This window comes from Aotus nancymaae, unplaced genomic scaffold (genome assembly GCF_030222135.1).
Source record: "Aotus nancymaae isolate 86718 unplaced genomic scaffold, 86718_ANA_hifiasm-v0.15.2.pri h1tg000058l, whole genome shotgun sequence".
NCBI lineage: Eukaryota > Metazoa > Chordata > Mammalia > Primates > Aotidae > Aotus > Aotus nancymaae.
Window position 1 is genome coordinate 54,805,663 of NW_026988472.1, and position 19,196 is coordinate 54,824,858.

At 44.2% G+C, this 19,196-nt stretch overlaps 1 protein-coding gene across 1 annotated transcript in view; it reads left to right on the forward strand.

Moving 5' to 3' along the window:
- The window catches only part of PRKX (protein kinase cAMP-dependent X-linked catalytic subunit), a 101,511-nt gene extending 84,102 nt beyond the window's left edge, over positions 1-17,409 (forward strand). Inside the window, exons 6-9 of the mRNA XM_012458800.2 lie at positions 4,482-4,539; positions 6,999-7,076; positions 8,762-8,910; positions 12,095-17,409. Coding sequence (XP_012314223.1) covers positions 4,482-4,539; positions 6,999-7,076; positions 8,762-8,887 — 262 coding nt within the window. The 3' untranslated portion in view covers positions 8,888-8,910; positions 12,095-17,409. The remainder of the gene's footprint in view (positions 1-4,481; positions 4,540-6,998; positions 7,077-8,761; positions 8,911-12,094) is intronic.
- Positions 17,410-19,196: the final 1,787 nt, after the last annotated feature.

Here is a 19,196-nt window from a genome sequence, read left to right on the forward strand (position 1 = left end):
GAGTTTGGCCAGATGAGAGGCTCATGCCTGAAATCCCAGCACTTCAGGGGGCTGAGGTGGGAGGATTGCTTGGGGCCAGTGGTTTGAGGCCCGCCTGGACAATGTAGCAAGACCCCATGTCTACAAAAAATTAAAAAATTAGCTGGGCATGGTAGCATGGCCTGTGGTCCCAGCTACTAGGGAGGCTGAGGTGGGAGAACTCCTTGAGCCCAGGAAGTCGAGGCTGCAGTGAGCTATGATTGTGCCACTGCACTCCAGACTGGGTGAAAGAGTGAGACCCTGTCTCAAAAAAAAAATTAAAATTAAAAAATAAATACACACACACATATAAGTATATATATATGTATACTGGCTACATATATTTATATATATGTAAATATATATACACATGTATACATATGTGTGTATATATACATATGTATGCATATGTATGTGTGTGTACATATATAGATGTAGAGAGAGGTTTCCAATGTTCTATGGAAACAAAAAAAACCGTGAATCACAGAAATAGGAGAAACCAGAAGCCTGATCAGTCTGGTCTCTTGCCGCTTTTCTTTCTTTCCCTCCTAGTGTACCTTCGTTGAGAGTAGGGAACCAGCAGTGGCCATCTTGCTACTGTCTGATGTAACATGCCTCTCTTTACGCAGCTCCCAGCCCCTTCCAGTGTTCCCACAACGCCCCTGTGTCTTCACATACCCAGTGCGGGTCCACCAAGAGCAGGAACAGTGGTAATTGAGTAGAACTTCACTTCTTCCTATTATTTGTTGAATGTTATCAAATTGGCTGGGAAGCAAGATCTCAGTGACTCGTTATCTTTCCTCTTTTTGGTAGAGGTTGGTATGGGGGTCTTTCTGCATTGCCCAGGCTGGTCTTGAACTTCTGAGCTCAAGTGATCGTCCTGCCTTGTCCTCCCCGAGTGTTGGGATTACAGGCGTGAGCCTCTGCACCTGGCCTTAAAGACGCATTTTCTTATCCAAATCACTGTCCTGGTTGTCCATGATGCTAGAATTTTGATTGTTAGCTTTTTAAAGTCATATGTTGGTTTCTGCAACTTTTGACTGGCTAAGCATGTCGCCTGGGCAAATGGCACGTCAAAGTTGCGATTCCTTATAGAAATAAATACCATTTAAAAGAAAAGAAAAACACTAAAACAAAGCTTTGGGACTGGTTGCCAATTCAGTAGAGGTATTATCTGCTGGTGTTTTTTTCACGCCTGAAAGTATCTGCTTCCGAGAGCAGCCAGCTAGTGCCAGGATCATAAGTACAACTTAGAATTTCGACTGTAGTATATCAAGAGAGTTCCAGCAGATGTGTCACCAATCCTGGCAGGGTCAATGGACCCATCTACAGCTGTGGACACTTCTGTTGTTCCTTTATAGGACTTCACTTCTTTGGGGGGGGGCCCTTCTCATCCACACTCATTACTTTCTAAACTGCTTTACAGGAGTTTGCTTTGCTATTTTACTTTTTCTTTCTTTCTTTCTTTTTTTTTTTTTTTAAAGAGACGGGTGTCTTGCTTTGTCAACCAGGCTGGAATGCAGTGGCATAATCAGAGATCACTTCAGCCTCGATGTCCTGGGCTCACATGATGCCCCCACCTCAGCCTCCCGAGTAGCAGATGCTACAGGCATGCACCACCATGCCTGGCTAATGCTTGGATTTTTTGTAGAGACGGGTCTTACTATGTTGCCCCCGCTGGTCTTGAACTCTTAGTCTCAAGTGATCTTCCCACTTCAGCCCCCTGCGTAGCTGGGATTACAAGCCATTGTGCCCTATATTTTAAATAAATCTTGATTTCCTTAGATGCCAAACACCAAAAAACGTTTTTAAAAAATTCAAGGTCATCAAACACTTTGCTTTCTTACATGCCAAACACCCCTCTTCTCCCCGCCAAAAAAAATAAATAAATAAAAGTGAAGTTGACCTGGTGCAGTGGCTCGCGCCTGTAATCCCAGCACTTCGGGAGGCTGAAGCAGGCGGATCACCTGAGGTCGGGAGTTTGAGACCAGCCTGACCAACGTGGAGAAACCCCGTCTCTACTAAAAATTCAAAAATACTAGCCGTGCATGGTGGCGGGTGCCTGTAATCCCAGCTATTAAGGCGGCTGAGGCAAGATAATTGCTTGAACCTGGGAGGCAGAGTTTGCGGTGAGCCGAGATCACGCCATTGCACTCCAGCCTGGGTAACAAGGGCGAGACTCCGTCTCCAAAAATAAATAAATAAATAAATAAAATTGAAGTTTATCAAGGTGATCCCCAAAACATTCTGAAATAAACCTGGGATTCCCCCCCATAATTTACAACACTGCCTGCCCCATTGGCGTACACACTAAAGCTGATTGCAGCACTGCCTGCCCCATTAGTGTACACACCTAAAGCTGAGTGCAACACTGCCTGCCCCATTAGTGTACACACCTAAAGCTGATTGCAGCACTGCCTGCCCCATTAGTGTACACACCTAAAGCTGAGTGCAACACTGCCTGCCCCATTAGTGTACACACCTAAAGCTGATTGCAGCACTGCCTGCCCCATTGGTGTACACACCTAAAGCTGATTGCAGCACTGCCTGCCCCATTAGTGTACACACCTAAAGCTGATTGCAGCACTGCCTGCCCCATTGGTGTACACACCTAAAGCTGAGTGCAGCACTGCCTGCCCCATTAGTGTACACACCTAAAGCTGAGTGCAACACTGCCTGCCCCATTGGTGTACACACCTAAAGCTGATTGCAGCACTGCCTGCCCCATTAGTGTACACACCTAAAGCTGATTGCAGCACTGCCTGCCCCATTAGCGTACACACCTAAAGCTGAGTGCAGCACTGCCTGCCCCATTAGTGTACACACCTAAAACTGGGAGTATAAGAAAACAGAGGTTTATTTAAAATATGAAAGCATAAATAAACCTTTCTTATAGTCCACTCCAGTGAGCTTTAAGTGTGTGCACTAAGGTGGTGGGCAGTGGTGTAAATTATTTGGGGAAAAAGCCCCACATTTATTTGGGAATGTTTTGGGCATACAGTGTTTGATGCCTTGATTTTTTTTGGCAGGGGGGAGCATGTCACAATAATGAAGGAGAAACTCACTAAGTAGTGGCCAGGTTCCTGCCTCCAGTGATTGTTACGTTCCCCACCCTGCTCAAAGCTTTTCAGCCTCACAGGATGGATACAAAAGCCCAGCCTTAGGTGGGCGGACAGATGGTCTCTGAGTTTTACTTTGAGGCAGAGAAGCAGTGAAGTTTGACAAGCATCCCATCGTAATTCAGGAAGCATGGCGTTAGGAACCTCTGGTTATAGGTACTGCTTGCCAGAATTTCAGATCAGACAGGACTGGCAGGATTGACAGTCTTGATGGTGGAGTCTGACCCGGGGCGTCACCTGGCTTGTGGGAGACTCTGCAGTCCATCACAGAACCCAGGAGTGGCCCAGTCCACGTTTGTGCTACTCACCCTGGGGCATAGTTTATGCCAGGAAAGCCTAGCCACTTAAACCGGGGTCATGGGTATTGGATCATTTTGGGAGAATTCAATATATTATATTATTACATCATATTATGTATGTTATTATACATAATATACTCTGTGTATTACATGTGTACACACAGACACACATTATCATTTCTACTTCCATAAATATACATCTTAGAACTTGCCTAATCTCCTGGAAGTCTTCAGCATCATCTCCAACTACCTATCCTAATTGAACCAGTTTGCTGTATTATTATTATTACTATTACTATTTTTGAGATGGAGTCTAGCTCTGTTGCCCAGGCTGGAGTACAGACGCTCAATCTCAGCTCACTGCAGCCTTTGCCTCCTGAGTTCAAGTGGTTCTTGTGCCTTGGCCTCCCAAGTAGCTGGCACTACAGGCATGTGCCAGCATGCCCAGCTAATTTTTTTTTTTTTGTAGAGATGGGGTTTTACCATGTTGACCAGGCTGGTCTCGAACTCCTGACATCAAGTGATCCACTCACTTTGGCCTCTCAAAGTGCTGGAAATACAGATGTGAGCCAGTGTGCCTGGCCTCCCACTTGCCGTACTTCTGAGACGGTCTATTGTTTAAAAGGAAGATTATGAGTAAAGAAGCAGACTGAAGAGACTCATCCTTATTTGTGTGCTTATGGGAAAGCCAGCCTTTTCCAACAGGAACCCCATAAACAAGCAGGCTCCCAGTGCAACGAGTGGCTGTGGAAGCAGATGTCTTCTATTTTGCAGGGACAGCCTGCCAGGCACATGTAAACTTCACCCTTTCCTACTCAAAGGTGTATTTTTTTTACAAAGATGTAATCAACCCTCTTCCCTTAGCTTCAGCAGTGCGTGGGCAACCCGGCCTTGCATAAGTTATTTAAGAGCAGTCAACAGTAGGAAATAAGCACTAGAAAGCGTTGGTCGCCATCGTGGGCACGTTTGAGCTCTGTGGCCCTTGTTTGCTGGTGTTGATATGTAATCTGTGCACTTTTTGTTCCTGTCTCCTTCCCCTAAATAGAGACCTCATTAAGAAACTGCTCGTGGTTGACAGAACAAGGCGGTTAGGAAACATGAAGGTGAGTGTTGGACCCCGTGAGTGTTAAGTGGCACCCGATGTGCGTGTCTGTCGTCTTAACACCAAATTGACGTGTGCAGATAGAGACCAAGGCTTAGTGGGCGCATGTAATCACTGCCCAAATGTCACATCCGGTGTTTCATTTATTTATTTCTTTATTTTACTTGAAACTGCCAGGAAAGATCTATGAAATTTGGGGTCCTGGGCACACAACGTCACACTGGGTCTACACCTTGCCTCCCATCCCCTCCAAGCAGCTAATAGAGCAATGGCAATTCTATATAATATAAACTATATAAAGAGATTTATATACAGAGATATATACAGATTTATTTATATAATATAAAGTGTGTATCTGTATACACATATCACATTTTTATACACTTTACAAGCCATCATACAAAAAGGTCAAAGAAATTTTTATATTATATAAATAGATAGTTGGACATATATGTAGATAGATTTATCTATAAATCTTTATAATATAGATATATATGTATGCCTATATATAGATATATAATACAGGTATGTAGATATAATATAAAGTGTGAAGCCAGGCGCGGAGGCTCACACCTGTAATCCCAACACTTTGGGAGGCCGAGGCAGGCAGATCACCTGAGGTCAGGAGTTCAAGACCAGCCTGGCCAACATGGTGAAACTCTGTCTCTACTAAAAATACAAAAATGAGCTGGGTGTGGTGGCGAGATGTCACTAGGGGATAGGAGTTTTTCAGTTCATTATAATCTTATGGGAGCACCACTGTATGTGTCATTCATTGTTGACTGAAATGTCATTTTGAGGTTCATGACTGTAGATACACACCCACACACACACTTTTTTTTTTCAAAACGGTCTTACTCTGTCACCCAGGCCGGAGTTGAGTGGTACGATCACAGCTCATTGTAGCCTTGACCTCCTAGATTCAAGTGATCCTCCCCCCTCGGCCTCCCAAGTAGCTGGGACTACATGCATGCACCACCGTGCCTGGCTATTTTTTATATTTTTTTGTAGAGAACCAGGTCTCACTTTGTTGCACAGGTTAGTCTCAAACTCCTGGGCTCAAGCCATCCTCCTGCCTCGGCCTCCCAAAGTGCTGGAATATAAATGTGAGCCACTGCTCCCAACACCCCCACGCTTTATATAACAGACAGACAGACACACATACACACACACCCTCAGTAGTTTGGATACCAGTGTGAGTCTTGGTATATATAGATACTTTATACTCTACATATAAAGTATTTATAAAGTGTCTATGTGTGTGTATATATAAATGTATGAAATATATGTTGTATCTATAAACATGTGTATGTAAATGTGTGTATATATAAATGTATGTGTATATATAAAAATATGTTTGTGTGTATATATTATATATGCATTCAAGTATATACAGACACACACATCCTTTAGTATCCAAATTAGAATTTTATCTGATGGATAAAATTTATTTTATTCTCTTATTTTATTCACAGCACTTTTATTTACTCTTATTCACAGCATTGCTAAAGGTAAAACTCAATAACTGTTGCCTGACTTAGCTATACATAAAAAATACCTGTTTTGCAATAAGAAAAGAAAAAGTTGTCAAAACAACTGGATGGGAAAACAGTAGGAAAAATTCACATCACTGTTTGCTTTTGAAGATACAGTCATGGACATATTCCTCTTTAAGGATAAGAATTTTAAAACTACAAAAATGCTAACTGATGGACGTGTTAAATTCACACGTACTGGCTTCTATTTCATGGAACCCACATGTTTATTTCTTCTGCTGTCCCACATTGAATTGATAACAGCATCACTACAAGTTAAAAACAAGGAAGCAGAGTGAGATTTCAGGCTGAGCAAGGTTTAAGGGAGGGGTTTCAGAGGTCGTGATGGCCGCAGCGTGAGCCAGCTGATGCCTGGTGCTGCCCTTGAGCATGAAGTAGGCCGACTTAAACGCACATTGTTAATTGCAAGGTTGTGCGGTGTGGCTTCTAAGATCTCTTAAATTGGGCATCCTTGGTTTGAGTTCTCAGTCTTGTTTACTTGCTGGATCATACTGAGCAAATGAATATCATTCAGTGAACCCTAATTTCTATGTCTGTATAAATACTGAGTAAGTTTGCCAAGATGAAAACAGGAGACAGACTGAGAAACGAACAGGTGTCCAATTTTATTTTGAGAGATGAAATCGTGTTTATCTTTTTAGTCTTTGGTCTGGAGCGCAAATGCATTGCACAGGAGCGGAATGACTGGACCTGCTTCTGCAATAAAAAAGCGTGAACGAAACACCAAGGGCTTTGCTCGCAGGTTTTCCTAGCAGCTCACCCTCCGGGCACAGTTAGGCAAAATGCAGCAAGCTTGTTCTGTTCGTTTCGATACTAAAATAATGCAGAGATTCTTTGGGGGTGTTTTTCTTTCCTGCCCTGTCAAAATTCCTCACACTGACGACACGTGTTGTTTCTTTTGAAGAACGGGGCGAATGACGTGAAGCGCCATCGGTGGTTCCGGTCCGTGGACTGGGAAGCTGTTCCGCAGAGAAAACTGAAGGTAAGCAATATCAGTGGGTCACTCGGTACGCCCCAGCTCTCCCATTAGTAGGGACAGCCTCTGAATCCTGGGCCTTCTTTATTGATGGCTGACGTGTAATTCATTTATATAATACAAATGTTTGTCTAAAACTGTTCGTAAGCAGAGTTCCCTACTCTATGAGTGTCTTAGTGCTAACTGTCTCCCTGGTGTTTGTCTTTCTGTGTCAGGCAACATTTGCTTCCTGAGTTTTCTTTATCTGTTCATCCATTGGTGGACACTTAGGTTGATTCTGTATCTTGTCTGTCGTGAACAGTCTGAACTGCATGTGCTACTGATTGGAGTGTTCAGTGGTAGCGTTTTCACCTTTGCACTTCAGAGTCAAAGGAATGGAGAACCCTTAGAAATGCTTATTACCAGGCCTCAACTCAGGCCCAAGTTTTCTGGGGCTGGAGCCTGGGATGACACGCTTTTTCTTTTTTTGAGTTGGAGGCTCACTTTGTAGCTCAGGCTTGAGTGCAGTGGAGCGATCTCAACTCACTGAAATCTCTGCCTCTTGGGTTTAAGCGACTCTCCTGCCTCAGCTTCCGAAGTAGCTGGGATTACAGATGTGCACCACCACACCCAGCTATTTTTTTTTTTTTTTTTTTATTTTCAAAAGAGGTGGGGTTTCACTATGTTGGTCAGGCTGGTCTCGAACTCATGGCCTCAAATGATCCACCCGCCTCAGCCTCCCAAAGTGCTGGGATTACAGGCGTGAGCCACCGGGCCTGGCCTGATGTGCATCATTTTAATCAAAGTTTTACCTTTTCAAATACTTTATTGTATTAAATTGCATTTTAGCAAATCAATTTGAATACGTTTTATCTATCCACATTGGTCAAAAATCAAGTCAATATTAAAACATATACATTACCGAGTCTCCCTCTCACCCGCTCCAAGCCACCTGTAGGTAATCACCTTTTATTAGACTTTTCTGTGTATCCTTCCAGAGTTTCTTTGTGCTGATAAAAACCCACATGGATATGTGCATTCTTATTTTCGCCACTCATTTATAAAAAATCTAGAGTAGCATAGTACGTACATTCTTGTAGTCTTGCTTTTTGCACCTGACTATATAATCTAGAGACCTGTCTGCATACCTGGATAGCTTCCTCATTTTTAAAAAAGTGTATTGTATTCCATCACGTGACTATACCATAGCTTACTTAATACTATGTATGTATATATTTTGAGACAGGATCTCACTCTGTCACTTGGGCTGGAATGCAGTGATGCAATCATGGGTCACTGAAGCCTCGACCTCCTGGGCTCAGGCAATTCTCCCACCTTAGCTTGCTGAGTAGCTGGAACTGCAGGCGCACTGCACCACATGCAGCTAAGTTTTTGTATTTTTTGTAGATACAGGGGACTCCCTATGTTCCCCAGGCTGGTCTCAAACTTGTGAGGCTCAAGCGACCCTCCTGCCTTGTTTCTTAAAGTGTTAGGATTACAGGCGTGAGCCCCCACACCCGGCCTCCTTCACAGTATTTTAATTCCAAGATTGCCGTGTTCATAAACGAAGGGAAGACAGCTTTAGTGTTTTCCAAGTCATTTTCATTGTTAGGTACAGTGACAGAAGTGAAGGGGCGTGTGCAGCGTCCCAGCCTCCCAGCGTCCGCTGTTCCTTTCTAACTGTGCCTTTGCATGTCGGCCGTGTCTCACAGCCTCCCATTGTGCCCAAGATCTCTGGCGACGGCGATACCTCCAACTTCGAAACTTATCCCGAGAATGACTGGGACACCGCCGCTCCCGTGCCGCAGAAGGATTTAGAAATCTTCAAGAATTTCTGAGGACAGAAGCTCACATCTGGAAGGTATACCTTTCTATTTAGTAATTACCGGAAAATGAGAATGACTCGACCCCACATCCAGGTGAGGCTGTGTTTACTGAGTGGGACTTACCCGCATGCATTCAGAGGTCAGCAGTGAAGCAGAGCAAAGGGGAATGATTCCCAGGGCCAGCGACATAAACACAGCCACACCTGTGACTCCAGGTCGGCGTGTGGTTGGAGACATCAGCATCACAGCCCCGAACCCATCTCCTGGGTCAGAACGCGCACATCTACATAGGACCCCTAGGCGATTTGCGTGTGCCTGAACATTTGAGAAGCATAGCTCTTCTGGTCCCTGATCGGAAACCCTGAGTGACAGGCGAACTTCCTTACAATAATTAACAAGTATTTTCAAAAGTCTTTCTAGGTCCTTTTTGGTTAAAAGATAATAATAAACGTACCATCATGGGAAATTTGCTAAGCTTAATGCAAGATGACTGGTAAAGGATGTTGAGTCTCTTATTTCTTTGAGCCTTTGAAGATCTATATTAGTTTTTAAATAATAATAATATTTTTCAGAATCCCTCGTGAAATTTGCTAAGCTTTAATTTAAAATGACTGAAAAAGGGTTTTGACTCTGTTATTTCCTTGAGCCTTTGAAAGTCTATTATTAGTTTTGAAATATGGATTAGAAAGAGTTTTCAGTTCCTCCTCAATTCTAAATTGCTTGGTTATATGGCTTCAATTAGCTCTTTCTTCCTGTAACATACAAGCAAGAAAAATACCCAGTGAAGCAAAATATTGTCAGCGATTTGTCTACTTGTTGACATAGCTTGTTTTTCCCGTTTTGGTTTCCATTCCCATAATTTTCCTGTAGTCTTCCCAGCTATGTGAAGTGGAAAGCCAATTGGCTAACCAACACCATTTGAAACAGACACCAAATGTCACAATTGTTGATTTGGGAGCGAGGAACCAGCCTGCTTGAAAGACAGGGTGAATGAGAAACCTCCATCCTGTGAGGGCATTTCCATGGATGTACCAAGAGGAAAACTGGATAAAGATTGAAATAATAGAGAGCAAAATGCTAGAGGAATCGGTGCTGTGAGCGTGAGAACATAACGTGTCTCCATGGCATCACTTCACCCCTCAGTGTGTGCTGAACATTTTTACAGTGGTGACTGGTTTGAATTAACATGAGAGCGTGTAACTTTATCAACGTCATAAATGCTCGTGAAATCCAGTTGCGGGTTGTGGAAATCAGATGATGTTCCTGAATGTGTTGACTTCTTTTTGTTTCTCTGGTCTGCTGTGGGGCTTTCATTTGGTCTGACTTGCCTATAACATTTTACAAATGATGTCTCTCCCGGAAATCTTTAAGATGATGTAAAGACTTGATTTGCTTTAGCATGCAGGACCCCTAATGGATAAGCTACAAGAATAGAACTTCTCTAGTAGAGACCCCTCAAGTGTAAAATTTACTTAAAGAACCAAAAAGCTTCCATTTGATGGATTTTTGTCTTATAATTAGTGAATAGTTTCATTACATCCTGTCCCCAGCTAGCCCTACTGTCCCTGAAAGCGATTCCACACATAGGAATGACCTTTCTCAATCTGGTGTGTATTCTTGAGAAAGTACGTGTATTATTTTTGCTAAGTGGAATCATTTTTAATATAGTTTGGCTAGTGGTTGTGACTTTGTTTAATGATTTGTTTTTTCTTTTTGAGACACTCTCACTCTGTTGCCAGGTGGTGCAGTCTCGGCTCACTGCAACCTCTGCCTCCTGGGTTCAAGTGATTCTCGTGTCTCAGCCTCTCGAGTAGCTGGGATTACAGGTGTCTGCTATCACACCAGGCTAATTTTTTTATTTTTAGTAGAGACAGCGTTTTGCCATGTTGGCCAGGTTGGTCTTGAACTCCTGAACTCAGGCAATCCGCCCGCCTCGGCTTCCCACAGTGCTGGGATGACAGGCGTGTGTCACTGTGCCCAGCCCAGATGCAGTATTTTAATCCGTCTCAGTAATTTTATTGAAAGTAATTTGCACACCAAACAATCCCCGGCATTTTCAGCGAAGAGGGATTAGGTTCAGGAATTTCATGCAGGAAGATACTTCTTCATGAAGCCAAATCTTCTCCTGTCAAGTGGACACCAGTTAGGATGAATTGCTGTACTTGAGGACAGCTTAAAAACTGTGCATTAGCTGCTCATCTTTGTTTGAATCACTGCACGTGCCTTTCTGAATGTGGAGGAGGAATTTAGAAGAACTGGCTCACTATGTCTTTTATTTTACTTTGTAAGAAAATATTTTCTGTCTTGCTGTAAGGTTCTCTGAGGAAGCATGTTGAATTGGGGATTTCATTTTTCTTGTGCAATTCATCATCTACTGGTGAATACATATGTCTATTTATGGATAAGCATATGATAGAACATTTGAAAACCTACCTTTAGGCTGGGTGTGGTGACTCCTACCTATAGTCCCGGCACTTTGGGAGGCCGAGGTGGGAGGCTCACTTGAGGTCAGGAGTTTGAGATCAAGCCTGGGCAACACAGTAAGACCCCATCTCTACAAAAAATAAAAAAGTTAGCCAGGCGTGGTGATACACACCTGTTGTCCCAGCTCCTCGAGAGGCTGAAGTGGGAGGCTTGCTTGGGCCTGGGAAGTTGAGGCTGCAATGAGTTGTTAGACCTTATCTCAAAAACAAAATCAGGGCTGGGTGCGGAAGCTCACACCTGTAATCCCAACACTTTAGGAGGCTGAGGTGGGTGGATCATCTGAGGTCGGGAGTTAGAGACCAGCCTGGCCAACACGGTGAAACCCCATCTCTACTAAAAATACCAAAAATTAGCCAAGCGTGGTGGCAGGTGCATGTAATCCCAGCTACTCAGGAGGCTGAGGCAGAAGAATCGCTTGAACCCGGGAGGCAGAGGTTGTACTGAGCTGAGTTTGCGCCACTGCACTCCAGCCTGGGCAACAAGAGCAAAACTCCACCTCAAAATAAACCAAAAAAAAACCCCCTTATCTTTAAAACATTCTTCAGTTCCTTTTTATTAGACAGCCTTTCCTCTTAGAATTCAGGCTTGTGGATCCTTGCAGAAAGAATTACAAAGGGGAGTTTTCTGTGTTATTAGGAAAAGGAAACCTTTGTGTTATCGTTGAGATGATGACGATTACAAAATTCGTCCAGTTACTGAGAAACTCACAAAATCTTTCATCCTATTTCATGCTAGAAACAGGAAGATTGGAATGTGCCTGGAACGAAGAACTGCGCCTAAGCAGACCAGAAGAAATGTCGTATTCGTGTGACAAGGACATTTCCAGTTTCCTGTGTGCCCGGATGTATAGAAACATCAGAGCACAGTTGAAGTGAATGGAACGGTCGTTATTTAAGCAACTGGAACTCCACACCGTCGGAAGGTTTGAAAACTGGTTGTAGATTTGATCTTATCCTTGAGTGTTGCGCTCCTGCTGTGACGTCTTGGTTTTTCTCATAGACTTAAGTTTATAAGTTTGAACTGGACTTACTCAATTATAACCACATTTTGTGTGTGTGTTTGTGTGCGTGTGTGTGCCTGTGTGTATATATAGAAGTCATTATGGCAGATGCACAGAAATTGTGCAGTGATATAAATGTTCATACTTCACAGAGCCTATAATTATTATTTTTCAATTTGTTTTTTCAAAAATCTCTTGGGGACAACATCTGAAGGGTATGTTGCATGCATTTTTTAAAAAAATCATCTCACATGCATTTTATAGTTTGGGGGAAGAAAATATCCTGGGGAGATCTACCTTCAGTCTCTTTAGTGCTTCCTACCTGGTAACTTGAGACTTTCAAAGAAGAAACCGAGAGAAGATACGGGTGCGAATTTATTCCGAGAATCTAAAAGGACATCGAAGTTGTTGGAGGAATGTACTGTATTCAAAAAACCTTCTGTGTCACATTCAAAAATTTCATGTGAGCTGGGTGCAGTGGCTTGTTCCTGTAGTCCCAGCACTTTGGGAGGCTGAGGTGGGTGGATTGCTTAAGCCCAGGAGTTTCAGAGCAGCCTGGGCAACATAGCGAAACCCTGTCTCTACAAAATTTACAAAAAGTCAGTTGGGTATAGTGGTGCATGCCTGTAGTCGCAGCTATTCAGGAGGCTGTGGAGGGAGGCTGGCTTGAGCTCAGGGGGTGGAGGCTGCAGTGAGCCATGATTGCGCCACTGCACTCCAGCCTGGACAACACAGCAAGACCTTGTCTTAAAAAAAAAATTCATCCTTCACAGGGAGGTGGCTCCCTGTTAAAATTCCAGTTGAAACTTTTTGAACAAAATGCACTTCCCACAGTTCACAAATAATTTTCAGATCAGCCCACCTAGAAGACCGACCTTCATGCAGAGATTTTATTTCACCGTTAGTTTTGGGAAAAGTGAAAAGCAGAGGATCTGTAGGATGTGAGTGGGTGGCAGAGTCGAAAGGAACCTCCCTGATTCTGCCCGAGCATGGCATTGCTGAAATCTGCTGTGCGTGAGGTCCCAGGGCCCAGCTGCGGTAGGGGTCGGTGCATTGAAGAAGTAGGTTCTGGAGCCTTCCAGCAATGCCTCGGTGACAACAGGGATACACCCCCACAGTCCTCCAAGACCTTCTTCTCCACATGTTCTCTTTGTCATGTCCACCTTCATCCGGCTCCTTCCACACCCAGAATGGGAGCCGAATGTGTCCTCGGCATGTGTAGGTCAAAATGGATGCTGAGAGAAGACGCTTGGGTGCCCCGTGGTTCCTGATCTCTTCTCAAAACTCAACAGCTCTGGTTGTCTGGAGCTGCTGGGTGTGTTCTTGCTGTTGGAGCTGTAGCACTTGCTGCCTCTGGCACACGCATCTGGTACTGTGGAGAGCTGCTCTTGGGAAAAGCCATACATTTTTTAAAAGGTAGCAAAATGGTAAGGGAAATAGAATCAGATTTGACCAGAGTTCACCTACAAATAAGAAGGCACTGGGTCAGGTGTGGTGGCTCATGCCTGTAATCCTAACACTTTGGGAGGCCGAGGTGAGAGGATTGCTTGAGCCCAGGAGTTTGAGACCAGTCTGGGAAACATGGTGAGACCTCATCTCTACAAAATACAAAAAAATTAGCCGGGCATGATCGTGTGTGCCTGTAGTCTCAGCTACTCAGAAGGCTGACGTGTGAGGTCACTTGAGCCCGGGGAGGTCCAGGCCACAGCACTCCAGCCTGGGTAACAGAATAAGACCCTGTCTTCAAACAAACAAATGAAAAACGGCAATGGCATTGTGCTTTTGAAGGCGGAATGAAGTGAACGTCCACCTTAAGGCTTTAAAAGACGGTGAAGCTGCTGCAGTGGCTCACTCCTGTAAGCCCAGGACTTCGGGAAGCTGAGGCAGGAAGATTGCTTGAGCCTGGGAGTTTGAGACCAACCTGGGCAGCAGTGAGACCCCCATCTCTATAAAAAGAAAAAAAATGTTAAAACAGTGAAATTGCAGAAACAGATCACAGCCCCCCTTTTCCATCAATGACCTTTTCTTCCCGTGGAGGTCAACTCAGTAGGTGAGAGTAACTCAGGTTCAGTGGAATAAACTCTTTACAATTAATAACTCAGTGGAAATGACGTTGAGATGGTGAAATGTAGAAATGCTGTATGCAGCTGTATTTTCAGCCTGTGCTTCTCAGTCACCGTCCTGTTTGGATTAAAATTTGAGGACCATCATTGTCTAAAAATTTAGCATGCAGTTTCCAATGAGTTTTATCATGAACGTGAAAAGGTTAAAGTGGTGCCGACGCCAGCAGCAGGTCCACTAGGGTCCCCTGCGCAATGAACATAAAGTGACGCTGTGACACTGTGACACTGCACCGAGATGTGGACCTAGAAGGAAAAGCGTTAAGTCTCATGTCCACTGACTATAAAAATAAATAATAGTAATAATGTTGAACATTCTACTTTAAAAATTATTAATAAAACAATACATGAAACACCTTTCTTGAGCACACTTTAGAAAGTATATAGACCTGCGAGTCCATATGCCTATTTTAGGTTGTCTGTTGTATTACCCAGGATTTCATGCTGAGATGAAAGAAAGTTAGCATGAGGCAAGCCTGCAATGCCTTGCCTTAATTGTGAACAGGTACGCAGGAAAATGAAACATACAAGCACATGGATGACCTTGTTCTTTACAACATCGTAATCAGCTTCCAGCCATATAGAACAAATGAGAAATTAGAAGCGATTCCAAGAACGTGAGATGGTGTGAAACCTGCTGTCCACTGTCATGCGCATTTCAACATTTGAAGTGACACAGGCCACGTGGTAACTGCCCATGGTGGTGTCAAAATTTAAATGGCCCAATGTCATGTAGAGGTTAATTTAATCAAAATGAGTTAAAACATGGAACAATCACTATGTATAATTTAAAAATAGTTTACTTGGCTGGGCACGGTGGCTCATGCCTGTAATCCCAGCACATTGGGAGGCTGAGGCAGGCAGATCGCCTGAGGTCAGGAGTTCAGCACTAGCCTGGCCAACATGGTGAAATCTCATCTCTACTAAAAATACAAAAATTAGCCAGGCGTGTAGTGTGTGCCTGCAATCCCAGCTACTTGGGAGGCTGAGACAAGAGAATTGCTTCAACCCGGAGGCAGAGGCTGTAGTGAGCCGAGATTGCACCACTGCACTCCAGCCTGGGTACCAGAGTGAGACTCCATCTTAAAAAATATATATATAAAAAAAAATTTTACCTGGGCGGGCATTCCAAAATTTTTACATAGATGATCACATGAAACAATCACTGTGCAAAATGTGGAGGAAAACTCATAATAATCACAAAATTTGTATCAGAAAAAAATTACAGATTTACTTTGCTTCATGTCATTTTATGAGTTGACAGTATTCTCTTAAAAGGAAATGCATATGTCACAACAAGAAGTATATTGGGGAAGTCTTGTTTTTCTGAAGGGAAATACCACCAGCCTGCTTTCATAGGCACTGATAAAGCCAGGAAGGAAAAAAGTCACAACCGAATAGTATACACCCTAGCTACTGAATTCTTCTGATTTCTTCGTGACACAAGTCTAAATCCTGCTTAGTCTAAACATAGCTATAGCCAGCGATGGGCAAATTCTGTTTGCTGTCAGCACGATAGAATAAGCAGCAGAACCCCCCAGCAGTGGGGTAAGAGTGCACGCTTCATCCCCTCAAAATGCTGTTGAACCCCCCCATGCCCATGAAACAACTGCACAATCACTTGTTAGTGAATTTCTCGTTCAGCATTCTGTTTCTTTTTGTCCATACTTAAAGTCATTTATTTGCTTTGAAGAGAAAGCAAAAAAAAAAAAAAAAAAAAAATCATTTGAAGTCACTACCCATTAAAAAAAACTCTACAGTGGAACGAAACAGTTGAGCGGTTCGGGATGTGTTCGCCATTTCTGTTTGCCCTGCCTGACGTCCAGTTCTTGGGACCATTGTAACTGTGAAACTATGGCTTCATACTGTTAAAGACCCCAAGGCTCAACTCTGTAGCCAGGGTGCACGAATATCACACCAGAATGTCACGATTGTTCCTCGCTCCAGCTACGGAGTGAACAGAGTGCGAGACAGCACAGGCCTGGGTTGTATTTTTGCCGCCAGTTAATTTCGCATCGGGTCTACACAGTCCCTGCAGCCTCTGACTTCTCCAGTCGTAGAGACTTGAAGTGGGGTGCCCAGTTCCTCTCATTTTTCCTTCAGTCTACCTAGCACACATTTTCCACACATTGGAGGAGTCGTATGCACTGTTTTTCCCTGTTGCTGATGGAGGCCGGGAGGCCTCATTAGTCTACCTTAAATGGATGGGATTCACTGAGCAAGAAGCAAGCACACGGACAGGTGTCTTAATGCATTTGGATGGTTTCTTTGGAGTGTGTGTGTGTGTGTGTGTGTGTGTGTGTGTGTCTTGGTGAAGGTGGGGGCTGCATTTTCACCAAGGCTTTGCATCATCAAGTTTGCTTTGCAAACCTTCTGGCCTTGCACCCAGCAGAACAGTCCTTCCTGATAAAAGGGGGATGCTCTGTAACAGTTGTCTGTAAATTACCGTATGTGGGGAAGTTCTGTTGAGGCTTAGTTTGATCTCCCATGGTGGACACATCTGTTCTGTATGTAAAAGGCATTGCATGTGTGTTTTAAGCGGATGGGATTGGAAGCCTTCCCACAGTCCTCGTCCTCTGAGATGGCTGTTGAGCTCTGCTCAGCTGTCGTAGCTGAATGCTTTTTTGTGCTGAACACTGGGCAGCCTCACGTGTTGCTAACATACTTCTGGGACCCTGTGACTGCTGTCGGAGGCCGCGCACACAGGCGGAGTGCCTTTGCGGTTTTGCGCGCCCCTTGGCAAACTGCCTTGCACCTTCCCTTGGGGGGTCGGGGAGGGGAGTGCCTATTTTTAATCCTGTCCATTTGTTGCACAATGGAAATCACTGTGATTTGTACATATGCCCTAGGAAAATTTCACTGCTGTCTAATTTATGTAATAATACTGTTGATTCCAGATTTGGTTAATAAAACTTTGTATCTTTTAAGAAGTCTGAGTCTGGTCTGCTTCTGTCTCCAAACAAGCTGTGGCTTTTCTCCTTTGGTCTAATCCAGGGAGGGGCAGCTGTCTGGAGGGGCCACACGGCAGATATTTTCTGCATTGCAGGACACACAGTCTCTGTTGCAGAGTGCAAAAAACCTGCCATAGGTAGGCACGGAGGTGCACACCTGTCATTCCAATGCTTTGGGAGGCCAAGGCAGGAGGATTGCTTGAGCCCAGGAGTTCGAGACCAGCCTGGGCAACGTAGCAAGACCCTCATCTCTACAAAAATTTAAAAATTTGTTGGGAGCGGTAACATGAGCCTGCGACTACTCAGGAGGCTGAGGCGGGAGGGCCACTTGCGCCCAGGAGTTTGAGCCTGCTTTGAGCTACGCTTGTACCACTGCCCTCCAGCCTGGGTGACAGGACAAGAACCTGAGTCTTAAAAAATCAAAAATCAAAAAGCCCCATAGACACTATGTAAACAAATGGGCATGGCTGTGTTCCAATAAAGTTTTATTGACAAAAATAATCAGAGGGCCAGATTTAGCCTGAGGACCAGCATTCGCTGATTCCTCTTGTAGCCTTTGATGCCCTCGTCATCATGAATGAATAAAATATTTTATTGCTTACACTTACTACTCACATATTTGACACCTAGGTTTCTGAGTCACTTTCTCAGCTTGCTAAAAACATCCTGCCTTCATACATTATAAAATCAATTGATTTGTAAGTTTTGACACTCACATAGCACTTGCTATTAGCAGAGGCTGAAATATTACACCCAGCTAAGGGTCACGCACAAAGCCTGTTTACTTATGACCAAGCTGCCCTCGTTCCTGTCTTGGAATCCCTGGGGAAGGGAGGGAGTCTTCCCATGGGGTCGTATGGCTCTTCAGGATCTGGTTCCAAATCTGGCCAGGGGCCACTCAGAGTTTCTATAGCATAGGTTCTTGGTGAGTGACAGTCTGATTTGGGAAGGATATGTGTTTGTGTGTTTACTGGAAGGCTAGGGGAGGGGTCTTGAAGCCCCCTCGGCAGGACAAACATTCTGTGTACTTTGAGGTAAGATTGCTAGAGATAGTCCAGGGTTGTGTCAGTTATATGTCATAGATACGTGTTAATATTTAGCCATATCCCGTTGGAGCTCTCTGACTTTCCTGGAAGTCAGGCTCATCTTGCATACTTGTTGAAAGGATCAGATAAACTTCCGAGGGTGTGAAGGAAAACCATAGTTAGGTGGACCCCCTGTCATCTTAACAAGAGCTGTCTCGGGTATCACTTGCAGAGACAGAAAGGAATTGCTGGAGTTTTTTGTTTCGTTTTGTTCTGTGACAGGGTCTCCCTCTGTTGGCCAGGCTGGAGTGCCCTGATGGAATCACAGCTCACTGCAGCTTCGAACTCCTTTGCTCAAGCGATCCTCCCACCTCAGCCTCCTGAGTAGCCGGGACTACAGGTGTGTACCACCACACCCAATTAATTTTTTATTTTTTTATTGTAGAGACGAGGTCTCCCTGTGTTGCCAGGCTGGTCTCAAACTCCTGGCCTCAAGCGATCCTCCCACCTTGGCCCTGCAGAGCACTGGAACTGCAGATGTGAGGAATTGCAGTTTGGGGAGCACCCCTTTTATGTGGGCAGTGAGATGCACACTGTTACATGTGTGTGCGACAGAGTTCGCAGTCAGTCCTTAATATACCGTGATACACAGGACACCTGCCCACCCTAACCACTGCTGAAAGACCAGGCTGTTGGCCCAGGAACTCAGCAGAAAACAAAGTCACAGAGCTGAGGTTTCCA